We start from the raw sequence: 16466 nt of genomic DNA on the forward strand, positions 1-16466 counted from the left end.
GTTGGCTTCCACAGTTGTTCTTCTAGACAGCTCAGTTTGAGAGAGATCCTCAGCTCTGGTGTTTATAGTTTGAAGCTTCTGCGCTTGTGGCCTCTTACCTTCCCAGATTTCTCTGTGTTGAAGAGGGATGCACAGACTTGGGTTTTTCCCCCCCTGTTCTGCCCTTGTCTTTCTTGAACAGCCCTTTCATACCTTGGTTTTCAACTGACCCTGCAGGTTCTGACAGACAGGAACACGCATCACAGTCCCCCTCTTCATTTCTCTGCTTCAGGAGAGTCCACCCTCATTTTTCAAAGCTTTTCTGGCTGATAAATAGCAACACGACTAAGCCTGACAGCAGGAGTGAAGGGAAAGCAAGGAAGCTGTTGTCAATCTCTCAGCTGAAACCTGTAGCATGCAACACCCCAGGCTCAGTGGGCTGCGGTCTTGTGTGCACAGTGGTGCCATGCTAAGGGTAAAGTCAGCTCTTGGGGCAGTGACCTACAGCTATCATCATTAAAAAGGAATTACTTTGCTTTTCTGTTCTGCTTCCCAACACAGTGTGTCAGGGAAGTGTTCCTGAACTTCCAGAGAGCTTCCTCAGGGTATAAAGAGCAAACTCTCTACAGCTACCTGAAAGGAGGTTGGAGTGAGGCTGGTGTTGGTCTCTTCTCCCAAGTAACTAGTGGTAGAACAGAAGGAAATGGGTTTAAGTTGTGCCAGGGGAGGTTTAGGTTGGATATTAGGAAGCATTTCTTTGCTGCAGGAGTGGTAAGGGATTGGAACAGGCTGCCCAGGGAGGTGGTGGAGTCCCCATCCCTGGAGGTGTTCAAGAAGCTATAGATGTGGTGCTTCAGGATCTAGTTTAGTGGTCATGGTTGGACATGATGACCTTAAAAGTCTTTTCCAACCTTGATGGTTCTATGATTCTAAATGTCCTTGGAAAATCTCATCTTTCTGTTCTCCTTCTAGTTTCTCTGCTTCTTTTTTCAGGGTTTTGGGGTGAGGTTTATCTCTGTACTGACAAACCATCATTTCAGAGGCAGTGCTGGCACGTGCAGCTTTCAACTCACTGCTTCTGGTTCCAACTGCCCCTTCAGTTCTTCACTGAAAGGGTTGCCAAGCCCTGGAACAGGCTGCCCAGGGCAGTGGTTGAATCATAATCAGTGGAGGGACTGAAAAGCCATGTAGATGTGGTGCTGAGGGACATGGTTTAGCAGCAGACTTGGTAGTGTTGGGTTGATGCTTGAACTCTACCATCTGAAAGGGTCTTTTCCAGACTAAACAATTCTCTGACTTGTCTGTGTCAGTACAACTCAGGTTGAGCAGTGGGACATGATGGATCTGAGTCAAAACCAACCTCACAGACCCAGCCTTCCTCTCCCTTTGCCCTCAAACCAGCATCAATTTTCTGGTCCTTGAGACTGCCTTGGTCCTTGGTTCTGCCTTGAGACTGCACAGAGCTGCCCTGGGAGTGTGCCATGGTTGGGTGGACAATGTGGTAATGAATGTTTTGGGGCAGGGTTGTGATGATGCTTTCTGGGTGCCAAGGGCAGAGCTTCCTAGAAACTCTACAACATTTATAATTGACTCTGTGGTGTGCTTTACACTTTCTGGTCCTTTATCAAAGGTACTTCTGTGCCTGTTGTGTATTTTTTGCTTTAGCTGGTACAGCTCCATCCTGCTCTCTTGGCAGGAGCTCTGCCAGCGTCTGGGCACCCCGGGTGGGTAGTGCTGGGGGTGGAAAGCAGCTGTTCTACAGTGATTTTTTTTTTTTTTTTTTTAACTGTATGGTTGAATAGATTCCTTGCATCTGGCTCACTCACTGAGCATCTTCCAGTCCCTGCTGTGAATGAAGATGGCACAGCACCAGGTCACAGCTCGCTTGGCAATGTGTGCCAGCCTTGTTTGTCAGCTGTTTAATACGGGGATGAGGCTGAGTTCTGTGCAAAAACAGCAGTGCATGAGCATGTGGCTGGGGGCATCCCTTTGTTCTTAGGGTGGAAATCAGCTCTGTGTGGGCAGATTTTTAAGTCTGTACATTTTGTAAGTTGTCTGTAATTAGGAATGACAGGATTTTGTTTAGCTCTTTGCTTGGGAAATCATCAGAAACAAGCCCATTTGTCTTGCTTATCAGTTTGCAAGAGAGCATGACTTGGGACATGTGGTGTATGGTATTTGTAACCTTAGCTGGCCTCCACTCAGCATTCCTTGAGGGCTTCATTAAAGTTGACTAAAATGCAACATTTCCAGTTTGTGAGGAAGCATACATTTGGAGGGGAGGTGTGAAATACAGATTTGAAACTCAGTGTGTGCCAAATGGTTTAAAACCCAGAAGTCTCAGAAACATTTACATGTTGCAGAGATTTCACAGCATGTCTGAAAGCTCCCAAGGGCTGGGGCTTGTAAGGTACCATGGCTTGGGCTGGAGAAGCTCAGGATTTCCAGCTCTGGTTGGTGTTCAGACTGCAAGGCTCCTATGGGCAGTAGGGAATCCCTGAGTCATGCTGCAGGATGGTGGCTTCAGGATTTTTCTTGTAGCAGAAGATCTGAAAAACCTCAACAGCCTAGGCTTAAGAGGAGCCTTTTAGGGTTTTCTGGCCTTCAGTAGAACATAGAGTGTACAAGTAGTTAAGCCCAAGGCTTCAAGTGCAAAACAGATGAAAGAAATGGTTTAGCTATAGTGTTTAGACTCTGTCCTGATGGCTGATGTAAAGCTCAGACTTGGTGATGTAGAACCCTCAGCACTGGAGGTGTTCAGAGTGAAAAGTGAAATTCCACTGGTGTTGAGAGGTCACCTGAAAGATAAGGGCTGAGATGGAGTCACAAACTTCTGCTGCTTGCTCACTGTACAAGTAGGCTTTGATGATCATAAAACTCTACTGCCCCTAAAATCTGTTTATCAAAAATAACTTTAAGCTCAGTGTTTGGACTATTATCAAAGCCTTCTTTCTTCTCTTTACCTCAGGCCTTACCCTGCTGTCAGGGACTATTACTCTAGGCAGACAATGCCAAGTCAAACATCAGTTGAGAGTGAAAATTCAGGAGATGAAGGTTGTGTTTGTCTGTAGCCCAAATTAAAAGGCTTTTTGTTGGAAACTTGTGTACAGAACAGTGTCTCCTTTCACTTGGTTTGGTGGTGGCACAAAAACCATAGGACATCTGGGGCCATTTCAGTCCCAAGCTACCAACTGAGGTGGGATGCTCCGTTTCTTGGGTTTTTCTTTTGCTCTGCTGTTCTCTGTCTTTTACATTCTGACATCTTCACTGATTCCTACTTTCTGCTGTTTATGAGGGTTGTGTTCTCCCACCTATCTTCCACCTTCTTTTTCTTGCTTTGAAAAGGGCCATGAAAGGTGTTGCTGCTGCCTTTCATTGCAAACATAGGAAGTCTGATCTGAGAGCTTTCAGAAGCCCACTGCTGCTTTTGGGTGGTTTAGTCAAGCTGGATTGATTGGTGCTGGGCTCCAGAAGGCTCCCAGTACAGGTCTTTGGTGGCTGAGAGATCCCTGGCATATTGTTCACCTTTCTCCTTGCCCAGTGGTGCAGTTCAGGGTTTTTCATGTGGATCATTGCTGTCCTAGGAGAGCCACTTCTCCCTCAGTGTGCATGGTGTGCTCTGTAGTCCTGGCTGGCCCTGAGCTCTCTGACATAGAACCACAGAATCACCTGGGTTGGAAGTGACCTCTAAAAGTCATCTAGTCCAACCCCCCTGCAGTGAGCAGGGACATCCTCAGCTAGATCATCTCACTTGCTTTCCAGGTGGAACCAAATGTGCAGCCTCTGGGACCTGCCTCTGAAGGACATGAGAATTTCCCTCCCAAAAATGCAGTAACAGACCAAGAGAGCAGCCATCAGATACAGCAGCTGGTGAGTTGTGAGCAGAGAGAGTGCTCTGCTTCTTCTTGGGGTTTTCACCCCATGGAATCCAGGTGGAGATTTTGGGGACTGAAGTAAAAAACTTCACTCAAAGACTGCACTTCAAAAGAAGTGCAGCTGCTCAGCAAAAGTGGGAAGCTGTCTGCATGCAGGGTGGCAGTTCCAGGTACAGGGCTGGCAAGGGAATGTCTCACACAAAAATGAGAGGGAAACAAACCAGTAGATTGTGTGCAGTGTTTGCTTTTGTCTTATTTGAACTGGAAACAGATAGGACTGACCTGGGACAGATGTTGTGTCAGGAATGTGTCCCTTGTGAATTATTCCAGCAAACTAGGACAGTTCACAGTGAGGTTTAGCAGCTCTTATCTAGCTGAGAAACCAAGAGTGGTAGCAAATAACTGCAGATAAAGGCACGTAACCAGAGGATGGCTGCTGTCTGCTAGATGTCATTTGGATTAGAATGGGAGCTAAGATAGCACAGCTGGTGTTTCAAGCTGAATATTCAAGCTGAACAGCTGTGCAAATGGCAAACAAGAGGCCTGTTTGCAGAAGATGAAAAGCTTGGGGAAGAGAGGAGTGGCTGTTCCCCTGGAAAAGTTCCTTGCTTTTACTACCTTTTGATTTCTGGGTTGTTTATGTTTTTTTTTTTTTTTTTTTTAATGTGTTTTTCACAAAGAGGTTTCCTGAAGAAAATAAAACCAGCGAATATGGCACTGGGGCTGAGCAGCTGGGCTTGGGTTTCTTGATGCACTTGAACAGCCTGGACTTTGCTGATCTACTTCTGCTTGTTTTCATGCAGGAGTTTGAACTCAAGAAAAAGCGCAAAAAATGTGAAAACCTTGAGCATGAAGTGAGGAAAAAGCATAAAAGATGCAAAGAGCTGGTAAGTGTTCACATTGCCTGCTGTTGTGAGCATTATCATGGACTCATAGAATGGGCTGGGTTGGAAGAGAGCTCCAGAGCTCATCCAGTCCAACCCCCTCTGCAGTCAGCAGGGACATCCCCAACTAGATCAGGTTGTCCAGAGCCCTGTTGAGCCTCACCTTGACTATCTCCAGGGATGAGACCTCAACCACCTCCCTGGGCAACCTGTTCCAATGTTCCACTAGCCTCACAGTTAAGAACTTGTTCCTAACATCCAGTCTAAAGAAGAGGAACTAGGTTGTTGTGTGCTTCTCTTGGATTCACTGCAGTTTATCTTAGGAAGCAGTCTTCATTTGAACAAAGTCCATGTCTGGGGCTCCAGCCCTTGAGGCTGGAAGTTTTTATTTAGTCTTTCAGCTATCTGAGTCCTGTGAGGAGTTCCTGGGGTCGTTCAGCCTGGAGAAGAGGCTGAGGGGAGACCTCATTGCTCTCTACAACTCCCAGAAATGAGGCTGGAGTCAGATGGGGGTTGGCCTCTTCTTCCAAGTAGCAACTGGTAGGATGAGAGAATATGATCTCAGGTTGCCCCAGGGGAAGTTTAGTTTGGACATGAGGAACAATTTCTTCCATAAGATGACTGTCAAGCCCTGGAACAGGATTCCCAAGGCAGTGGTGGAGTCCCCATCCCTGTAGGAGTTTCAAAGCCATGGAGATGTGATGCTGAGGGACATGGTTCAGTGGTGACCTGGCAGTGCTGGGTTGATGGTTGGACTCTATGATCTTAAAGGTCTCTTCCAACTGAATCCTGGATAAATCAGACATTTAAAAGTGTTGAGTTTGCAGTCTGGAACTCTGTTTAGCATTATTCTTCCAAATATTTTTGATTCTTTCACTGAAATTTGTAGAGAAGACTTTGATCTTCAACCAATAGTGAAACCTGATGAATTAGAATCATAGGCTTGTTTCAGTTGGAGAAGACCTCTAAGATCAGTGAGGGTGGTGAGACACTGGAGCAGGTTGCCCAGGGAGGTTGCAGATGCCCCCTCCCTGGAGATGTCCAGGGCCAAGTTGGATGAGGTCTTGAGCAACCTAGGCTGGTGGAAGGTGTCCCTGCCTATGAAATGGTGGTTAGAACCAGATCATCTTGAAGGTCCCTTCCAACCTAAACCATTCTATGAATCATCCAGTCCAACCATCAAACCAACTCCACCATGGCCACTAAACCACGTCCCAAAGTGCCATGTCCACATGATTTTTGAACACCTCTAAGGATGGTGACTCCACCACCTCCCTGGGCAGCCTGTTCCAATCTCTGACCACTCTTTCAGGAAAGAATTTTTTTTCTTAATCTTCAACCTAAATCTCCCTTGGTGCAACTTGAGGCCATCTCCTCAAATTCTTGTAGATGGAGATGCTGTCCTAGACAGCAGTATGTAAATAATGTGACACTGGAGCTGTGAAGCAGGCAAGGCAATGTCTTCCTTGTTCTGGGCTTTCCATAAGTGGAAAAAGAAACTTAAGAGATCATCTGGCACAGGGCTGGTATCTGCTTGAGCAGTGCTGCATACTGTGGCTTCCACCCCTCAGGCAGCATCCCATCAGCAACCTGGCACCATCAGCCCAAAGAGTGGAGTTGCTCTGCTGACTGATTTGGGGGAGGTGATCTGTGGGCCCTGCTGTGGTAACACCAAGCTCTTTCTGGACAGGAGATCCAGCTGCAGGAGGTCCAGAGTGAAAATGCACGACTGGCTGAGGAGAACTTGCAGCTGAACGAGAGGGCTGGATGGGCAGGGCAGGTAAGGAGCAGTGTCTGGGGCAGATGGAGCTTCTTGCCACCAGGCTGGGTTTTTGGTTTGCCAGCTGCCACCATTGTTGTGTGTCCATCTGTGTACCTCTCTGTCCTGTGTACCCCATGGGGACAGTGAACTGCCCTGTTATAGAATCATAGAATCAGTCAGGGTTGGAAGGGACCACAAGGATCAGCCAGTTCCAACCCCCCTACCATGGCCAGGGACACCTCACACTACAGCAGGCTGGCCACAGCCTCATCCAGCCTGGCTGCAAACACCTCCAGGGATGGGGCCTCAACCACCTCCCTGTACAACCCATTCCAGGCTCTCACCACTCTCATGGGGAAGAACTTCTTCCTCACATCCAGCCTGAATCTCCCCACTTCCAGCTTCATTCCATTCCCCCCAGTCCTGTCACTACCTGATAGCCTAAAAAGTCCCTCCCCAGCTTTCTTGTAGGCCCCCCTCTTACTACAGAGTTTCTCAAGACTTGAGTGAGATTCCTTGTGCTAATTTACCCTCGGTTTATGCTGTGGTAACTTGGGATTGAATTGCTAAAAGGGTTGGTGGGGAGCAGTGTGCACTGGGCAGAGTGCTCATAGAGCAGAACCCATCACTGCAAACCATGCAAGTATGTGGTGGGTTTAAAAGTCCTCACTCACCTCTGACATTGTTTTGTTGACCTCAAAGAGGAGTTTTTGGTGGCTGCTGATGGGGCAGGGGAGAAGGCCACCCCTGTAGTTCAGAGCTACTCTTGCCAGGCATAAAACACAAAAGCTTCAGGTCTTGGGACAAAAGCAGGACACCTGCATTGATCAGTTTGCAGAGCTGGCTTCAGGGGAGGGTAGCTGCACCTCAGAGGGCTGGATTCTAGGAACACATTATGGGATGGTGGAAGAGTTGGTGCTCCATGGATTTCTGTTCCCAGCTCCTGCTCTGGAAATAAGTAATGGCACAGGAGTTAGAAAGTCACTTGTCTGTCCCATATGGCAGTGTGGCCACCACGTGTAAGGCTTCCCTCATGTAATAAGTGCCTGCTCTAAGTGGCAATGTTTGTCTTTGCATTGCTAATGTCACCAAGCCTCAGTGCCCTCCAGAGCCAGCACCTGTTGCTGGAATTTCCTGGAGTAAGTGGAGGAGGTAAATGTGATTTCAGTAGGCTGCTGAACTTCCTGAACTTTCTCTGTATTTAGTCCTCCCAACCAGGATTGAAAGGGTACAGACCTTTGTTCTTTTTTTCCTCTCTCTAGTATGTAGCCAGCTCTCATCCAGTCCCTTCCCCCTTGCATATAGAATCACAGAATTGTCAGGGTTGGAAGGCACCTCAAGGATCATCCAGTTCCAACCCCCTGCCATGGGCAGGGACACCTCACACTACAGCAGGTTGCTCACAGCCACATTCAGCCTGGCTGCAAAAACCTCCAGGGTTGAGGCTTCCACCACCTCCCTGGGCAACCTGTGCCAGTCTCTCACCACCCTCATGGGGAAGAATTTCTTCCTGACATCCAATCTGAATCTACCCATTTCTAGTTTTGCTCCATTCCCCCCAGTCCTATCACTCCCTGACACCCTAAAAAGTCCTTCCCTACATATATATAGGGAGAGGAGATGAGTCTGGTCGCAGAAGTAGCACAAATAAAGGCTTCAACACACTGAGGACCCATCCAAATGCTGATGCATTTATTTGCTTTGAGTGAAAGCCAGAGAGAAAGGAGCTTCATGGCTTTGGTATCAGTACAAGTAGAAAGCAAGTCTGAAAAACAACCTAGGGAGATGCAGAGATAAATTGTTCAGAGAATCATAGAATCAGTCAGGGTTGGAAGGGACCACAAGGATCATCTAGGTCCAACTCCCCTCACACTAGATCAGGCTGGCTAGAGCCTCATCCTTCATTAATTATACAAGGAATAGCTTTGGCTACCTGTGCTAATTAAATCCTTTCTCTTCTAGGTTGAGTCTGAGAATGCTGACCTGAAGCTGCAGGTTGTTTTGGTGACCAAGGAACGGGATTCAGTAATTCAGACGAACCAAGGACTCCAAACCAAGCTGGAGAATCTAGAGCAGGTGCTGAAGGTCAGTAAGATCTACACAACACTTAGTGCTGCTTTTGGATGGCATGTGGTGAAGGAGGTGATTCTCCACCTCTTTGCTCTAGTGAGACCCTGTCTGCAGTGCTGTGTCCATTTCTGGTGCTTCCATGTCCTACTGGACATGGATCTGTTGGAGAGGGTCCAGAGGAGGCCATGAAGATGATCAGTGGTCTGGAGAACCTCTCGTTGTGGGGAGAGACTGAGACAGTTGGGGTTGTTCAGCCTAGAGAAGAGAAGGGAGACCTTAGAGCAGCCTTCCAGTAGCTGAAGGGGGTTGCAGGAGATCTGGGGAGGGACTTTTGACGAGGGCTTGGAGTGACAGGACGAGGGACAATGGCTTCGAGCTGGAAGAGGGGAGACTGAGACTGGAGATGAGGAAGAAATTCTTGACAGTGAGGGTGGGGAGACACTGGAACAGGTTGCCCAGTGGGTGCCCTGAAGGTGTTCAATGCCAGGATGAGGCCTGGAGCAACCTGGGCTAGTGTGAGGTGTCCCTGGCTATGGCAGGGGGGTTGGAACTGGATGATTTTTGAGGTCCCTTCCAACCCAAACCATTCTATGAGGCTATGTTGTCTGTTTGCCTTTATTTAGTCCATTCTTCTGTATCTATCTGTGCTTCCATTTGGAATCCTGCTTCATTGGGGTCCTGGAATGTGGCCTTCCAAAGTGGGGAGAGGTGCTTTAGAAAGGCTGCTTTCAGGGCTTTGGGTGGGAAGGGGAATAAGGTGACCCTCACTGACTTGAGTATTTTCTTTGGCTGTGTTGCTGTGGCTTGTGGTAAGAGTTTCTTCCTTCCTCCTCTGTTTACTGATGACATGAAGTACAGGCCATGTTTTGACATCATGGCCCATGACAGGACTGGGGACAGTGTTTCAGGAATGTCACCTTTCAGCTGTCTGTGAATTGTTCTGCAGCACATGAGAAATGTGGCTGAGCGCCGGCAGCAGCTGGAAATTGAGCACAAGGAGGCCCTGCTAGTCCTGCAGGAGAAGCAGGAGGAAGTCAGACGCTTGCAGCAGGTAGGAGAGAGTGGAAATTTCCCCTCTCTGAATCCCTAGGATGTGACAGGACTCCTGCTATTTTGTGTCTATCAATATCTGAGGGGTGGGTGCCAAGTGGAGGGGGCCAAGCTCTTTTGGGTGGCTCACAGGCAGGTCGGACAAGGACCCATGGATACAAACTGGAACATAGAAGGTTTCACCTCAACATGAGGAGAAACTTCTTTACAGTGAGGGTGATGGAGCACTGGAGGGGGCCAAGCTCTTTTGGGCAGCTCACAGTAATCAGACAAGGACCAATGGATACAAACTAGAACATAAAAGGTTTCACCTCAACGTGAGGAGAAACTTCTTTACAGTGAGGGTGATGGAGCACTGGAGCAGGCTGCCCACAGAGATTGTGGAGTCTCCTTCTCTGAACACATTCAAAACCCACCTGGATGCATTCCTGTGTGGCCTGCCCTAAGTGCTGCTGCTTTGGCAGGGGGTTGGACCTGATGATCTCTGGAGGTCCCTTCCCACCTCTAATGCACTGTGATGCTGTGCTCCTTTGGTTCCTTGGGTGTAAGGAGGATGTACAGGTGAGCTTACAGGACAAACCAAACCAGGGAAGGGTGACTGCACTTAGGAGAGCTCTGGTACCTGAGCAAAGTGAAGGGCTTTGCTCATGAATGGCAGCTCTGATCTCACTGCTCTTTGTCCAAAGACTGTTTAAATCTAGTACAGGGCTTTAAATTAAGCCTGTCAAGGTGCTGATGACAGTAGAAGTGAACTTAGGGAGGCTGCTGTCTTATTTTCCCCATTATTTATTTCTTCTTAGGCACAGGCGGAGGCAAAAAGAGAACATGAAGGAGCAGTACAGCTTCTGGAGGTAAGACAGAAGAAAATGAGATGGATTAGGGGCTGTGTATTTGGTGTCTTTTGTTCTTGCTTTCAGCTTTCTTGATGCCCTGGGTTCTGTTGGTTCTTGGTAAGGTGCAGTGTTGGAGCTGTGAACAAGTTGTGCTGGTGGAGTAGTCTCTGGGGTCACAGTTTTCAGGGGTTAAATCCTGACCTGCTCAGTCCTCAGATAGGTTCCTTCATTCAGATTGTGCCCAACAACTCTTTTCAGGGGTATGTCAAGTAACCAACCTCAGATCTGCCTGCTCCACTTTGCAGAGTCATCTGCAGGAAGGAAGAATACTTGCATCCTTGTGGTTTGAGATTTCTTCTGTGGTTATGTGCTCTGTGCTTTTGGGTAGGGGAAGAAAGGGAGAAATGTGACCTTTACCTGAGCATAAGGAGTGGGAAGTTTGAGGCAGCTCCCTTGTCTCCCTTGTTTGCTAGGCTGGAACCTGCTGCCATCCACCTAGAGCATGGCTTTGCTGTGGTGGCAGGCAGCTGAGTGCTGCAGCCTGGCAGATGTGATGAGCTGGGAGACTGAATAGAGACTTCCCAGTCTCTGAAGGGGGCCTACAAGAAGGATGCAGAGAGACTCTTTACAAAGGGCTGTGGTGATAGGACAAGAGGCAATGGCTTCAAACTAGAGAAGAGCAGATTTAGGTTGGATGTTAGGAATGAGTTCTATACCATGAGGGTGGTGGAACACTGGAACAGGTTGCCCAGGGAGGTGGTTGATGCCCCTTCCCTGGAGATATTCAAGGTGAGGCTTGACAGGGCTCTGGACAGCCTGACCTAGTTGAGTATGCCCCTGCTGACTGCAAGGGGGCTGGACTGGATGAGCTTTGGAGGTCCCTTCCAACCCAGACCATTCTGTGATCTGGAGATATCCAAGGTGAAGCACTGTTTTAGGTCTGATTTGCATTATCTCAGTGTTGATGAGGATGACTTTGGAGGAAACCTTGACTGTGAATTCCCAGAGCTGCAAAGGCAAAGCACCAAACCCTGGAATTTGGTGGGTTGATTTGGTGGCTGTCAGAGAGCTGGGTTAGTTATGATGGCAAATGGAGCAGCCTCTACTTTTTCAGTCCTGAGCCCATGGCTACAAATAGCAGGGGACCTAACCTCTGTCCAAACTGGAGAGCTCAGGAGTGCTGGGCTCATTCTGGTTGGGAGTGAAATTGCTGCAGGCTGGGTGAGCAGTGTGAGGAAGTGACAGTATTTGTTGCCCCATTTCTGTCACTTCTGGGTCATCTTTCAGCTGCAGAGACAGGATCAGAGCTGGTGTGAGGGCTGTTCTTTTGTCAGATGGATTTAGCTGGCTTCTTAGAAGCCTTTAAGGAAAGAAAGGTTTTGCTGCTTGCCAGATGTTTCTTGATCTAACTTACTGAGGGATTGGAGTAGCTGCTTAGGTTCCAGCTAGACATTACCTGTGCAAAGGAAGCAAGGGACAGTAATTTTGTTCTGTGTCATGTTCTCTTGCAAGGGCCTCATCAGTCTTGCTTTCATGTTGCTTGGACAGAGATGCTTTGTAAAGTAGCAGCACCAGGTGGACCAAAGAAAGAGAAATTGTCATTAAAAGCTGGATTAATGTGGAGCAGCAGTCACTTAAAGAGCTTAACTGTAAGCAAAGCAATTCCAGAACACCAGTGTAGGGCAACATTGGAGGGTTTGGGATGCCCACACTGCATGCTGTAAGTTTTGCATGTGTTTGGGCTGTTTGATGTGATATTAATGAGGAGTCAGTGTGGTCTATATTTCTCTCCTGGCTGAGGGAGCTGGGGTGGTTCAGCTTGGAGAAAAGGAGGCTGAAGGGAGACCTCATTTCTCTCCACAACTCCCTGAGAGGAGGTTGAACCCAGATGGGGTTTGGTCTCTTCTCCCTAGTAACGAGTGATAGAACAAAAAGAAATGGCTTCAGGTTGCACCAGGAGAGCTTTAGGTTGGACATTAGAAGAAAATTCTTCACTGAAAAGGTTCTCAAAGCCTGGAACAGGCTGCCCAGGGAGGTGGTTTCAGAGAGGCAGAGATATGGTGCTGGGGGACATGGTTTAGCACCAGACTTGGTAGAGATAGAGAATGGTTGGGCTGGAGGATCTTCAGCCAACCAAAACAATGTAATGATTCTGATTCTATGAAGTGGAGTCTCCTTGGAGGTGCTCAGAAGTCAGCTAGACAAAGCTCTTGAGCTGAGGGAGTTGGGCTAGGTGACCTCCAACCTCAGCTGTGCTCTAGTTGTGGGGTAAGGCAGTGATGGGGGTGAGTAGAGGTATGGGGTGGTTCGTGTGCAGAAGTTTCATGCATAGAAAGTCTGTCTCAGCAAGCAAAGGAAACCTTGAGGCCTGTGGTTGAGGGAGTGGAGCAGTGCAGGAGTGGCTCCAAAGTACATGAGACAAGATTCTCAGCTGCCTTTTTTGCACTGCATGGGTTCAAAAGGCGACAGCCTGATTCCAGGGAATTTTCATTTGGAAGTTCATTGGTGAACAGAGCTCAGTTCTGCTCCTTTTGCCAGACCTAGGAGCAGGCAGCATGGCTGAGCAGGCTGTTAGCTCCTTGAATTCATGTCAGAGCCAGGTTCTCAGCTGGGCCTTGATTCCCACTACTCCTTGGCCTCAGATCTAGGGAAAGGTCTGAAGAGAGAGTGTCCATTGCATGGATTTTATGTGTGGTGGCAGTGTGCTGGACAAAGAGGACTTGAAATCTAGCAGTGATGCTCAGAGCATACAATGGTTTGGTTCAAAGCATGCAGTGACTCGGAGCCCCTCATAAAATGCATGGTTGTCTCCTTCCTGCATTTGGGATGTGGGATCTGGCTTTTACTTAGCAAGGAGATGCTTCTGGGAATGAGGTGGGAATCTCAGTGTGGAACAAGGAAGACTCTGTAAGTTGGTGAGAAGGCAATCTCAGTCACACTGAGGGTTGGGCTATCTTTGGTGGATTGTTGTTTTTTTTTTTTTGGCTAGAGCAACTTGCTGATGTGGTTTTATATCTCTTTTTGCTTTTCTTCTTGCTCCCAGAGTACTTTGGATTGCATGCAGGTACTGCTATAATCCTGTCAAACAGGACATTTCTCTCCTTCTGTCCTGACTTTGACAGTTGCTTGATATCCTTCTTTTAACTATACTGTGGAAAAGATTGCCAAGAGTCTCACCTCCAAGGGATAAATACCATTAAAGGAGCCACTACTATGAGTTTGGTGGAGCAGCTGCTTTCCTGTTTAAATGCTTTGCTTTCTCAACCAATTAGATGTGGGAGCTTTATTCTTTTGGCATCTCCAGGTTTTTAGAATTGCCCAGCTGTGCTCCTTCTCCATGTGTCATGTACATTTAAGGGTCTTCTGGGAACTACTTGCAGTCCAAGTCCAAGTGTTTCCTTCAAACCCCAAAAGCAGTGGTGATAACCATTGCAAGTGGAAGTGGTGTGGAGAAGAAGACAGCTTCTGCTGGCTTTGTGATCCATGGGAAGGTGGGAAGCAGAGATTGTGAGTTGTAGTTGTCACAGAAGAGACAGTGACTGCTGAAGGTACAGTCTGGGAGAGCTGTGCTAGCCAGACTGCTCACAGATGGCTTGGAAAGAGTCTGGAATATTGTGTCCAGTTCTGGGCTCCCTAGTTCAAGAGGGACAGGGAACTACTGGAGAGAGTCCAGTGGAGGCTACAAAGATGATAGGGGAACAGAACATCCCTCTTGTGAGGAAGGGCTGAGAGACCTGGGGCCATTGAGCCTGGAGATCTGAGCAATGTTTACAGATACCTTAAGGTGGGTGTCAAGAAGACAGTGATAGGACACAAATTCACAAACTGGAACCCAGGAAGTTCCACCTCAACATGAGGAGAATCTGCCTTGCTGTAAGGGTGCTGGGGCCCTGGAGCAGGCTGCCCAGAGAGGTTGTGCAGTCTCCTTCTCTGGAGAGATTCCAAACCCACCTGGGCACATTCCTGTGTGACCTGCCCTAGGTGATCCTACTTTGGCAGGGGTTTGGACTTGATGATCTCTAGAGGTCCCCTCCAGCCCCCACCATTCTGTTCTTCTTGTATGGAAGTGATGGGTTCTGTAGCTGACAGAAAACTGCTTTCAAGAGTCACCTGCAGAGAGCTGGGAGAAGATCCCCTGGGTAAGAGGGAGGTGAAATGACAGGCAACACTGACACATGCTTGTGGAGAAGCAGCCATGACCAAATGTGCACAGTGGTGGGCTCTGAGGTGCCCATTGTGGCAGGGAATGCAGTGTCTGGGGGGGGTGGTGGTGTTCTTACTATGTCAGTCTGGTCAAAAGGGCAAGTGCAGCATTGGCAACTTTCAGGGAAGGAATTGGGAGCAGCCCAAGGTATGCCCACATCCTGCCAAAGTAGCACCCACAGCTGTGTGGGATTTATGGAAGTTCCTGTAATCCCTTTGGCCCAGCTTTGAGCAGGAGTTTGGACTGCAGACCTGTAGAGTTCCCTTCTAGCAAAATCAAAATTCTCTGATCTCAGAAACATGGAGCAGAAGATAAAGAGAAAGGTAACAAGGGACATCTGGATGGGGAATGGCATCTCTAGGAGAACTGGGATTCAAGAAGAATCAAGATCTCCAAGAAGGAGAGTGTCTAGGAGGACAGGGCTGAGCTGGGGGTGGCCAGGTCTAGCTTGGTGTGGAAAATCAGAGTAAGTTGCTGAACTGGTGGTCACCCTGACCCCACCAAGCTCTGCTCCCTGCTCTTGCAGCCTCTTCTGGTACTCATGCTACTCAGCCTCAGCTGGGGTGGGGCTCCTCTTTCTCTCCCTTTTTGGGCTGGGCATAGACACAAAAGTCACCTGTCTCTTCTGTGTCTGAGGCTTGATTCCTGCTGGGTCACTGAAGCTCCTGGCCATGTCTTTAGGCTCCTTTTCCTTGTCCCCCTGCCCTGGAACCTTGCTGCTTGCCCAACTGTGTCTGAACCTCTGCAAGTAGCCTGCTAGAAGTAGGCATTGTGTATGATGTGGTGGCAATACCTCAGGGTGTTTGTGTCTTGTTTCGAGTAACACAATGTAGCAAAACCACCCAACTAATTAGGGATCTGAGAATTAAACTGTGGATTATCCAGGCTATTGGCTTGGCCATCAGTGTAAATGGATTTAGACTGTGATTAATAAATTTACAGACCCCAGCTACTGTTCTGATGCTATTAAACACAATATCCAGATGCAGCTGCTGGCCCAGGTCTCCAGACAAGATGAGAAAACCTTCCTTGGTCCTGAAGTGATTCTGTATCTGGCTCTTGTTGTAAGCTGTGATCCAAGGTGGGATTTGGGACAGATGTTGGTCTAAAGGAAGCCCTACTTTGATCCAGTGCACCTATTCTTCTTGCTCAGGGTTTCATTCCTCTATTAAGATGTAATGTGTAGGGGAGAAGCATTTATATGAAAAAATCTTAATTGTAAGTAGATACAAACCCTCAAATTGCAGAGGAATCCTCTACAACATGACTTGGGGAGCAAGGAGTTGACTCTCAGCAAGTGCAGAATGCAGACTCTTCTTGGGGTTCAGAGAAAGTTAACTTCTTGCCAGGCTTCAGAGACTTCCAACAGCTTCCCTTTAAAGGCTAAGTGCACTTAGCTAGTTGTGAAGAAAAGAAGTGATGAACTGGCATGCAGGAAGGACATGGAGAGGGCCCAGAGGAGGACCAGAAACGTGATCAGGGTGTTGGAGCACAGAGGACAGACTGAGGGAGCTGGGGTTGTTCAGCCTGGAGAAGAGAAGGCTCCAGGAAGACCTAATATCAGCTTTCCAGTAGATGAAGGGGGCTACAGAAAGGCTGCAGAGAGACTGTTTCCAAAGGCCTGCAATGATAGGACAAGGAGCAATGGCTTCAAACTAGAGAAGAGCAGATTTAGTTTGGATGTTGGGAACAAGTTCTGCACCATCAGGGTGGTGGAACAGTGCAACAGGTTGCCCAGGGAGGTGGCTGGGGCCCCATCTCTGGAGCTTGACAGGGCTCTGGGCAGCCTGATCTAGTGGAGGATGTCCC

At 48.2% G+C, this 16466-nt stretch overlaps 1 protein-coding gene across 1 annotated transcript in view; it reads left to right on the forward strand.

The window, feature by feature from the left end:
- Window positions 1-16466, forward strand: part of TSPOAP1 (TSPO associated protein 1) — an 85064-nt gene that overhangs the window by 31666 nt on the left and 36932 nt on the right. The window contains exons 6-12 of the mRNA XM_054394580.1: window positions 3742-3849; window positions 4658-4741; window positions 6429-6518; window positions 8463-8585; window positions 9517-9621; window positions 10421-10471; window positions 13497-13517. Coding sequence (XP_054250555.1) covers window positions 3742-3849; window positions 4658-4741; window positions 6429-6518; window positions 8463-8585; window positions 9517-9621; window positions 10421-10471; window positions 13497-13517 — 582 coding nt within the window. The remainder of the gene's footprint in view (window positions 1-3741; window positions 3850-4657; window positions 4742-6428; window positions 6519-8462; window positions 8586-9516; window positions 9622-10420; window positions 10472-13496; window positions 13518-16466) is intronic.

Source organism: Indicator indicator, chromosome 30, assembly GCF_027791375.1.
Source record: "Indicator indicator isolate 239-I01 chromosome 30, UM_Iind_1.1, whole genome shotgun sequence".
In the NCBI taxonomy this organism is placed as follows: Eukaryota; Metazoa; Chordata; class Aves; order Piciformes; family Indicatoridae; genus Indicator; species Indicator indicator.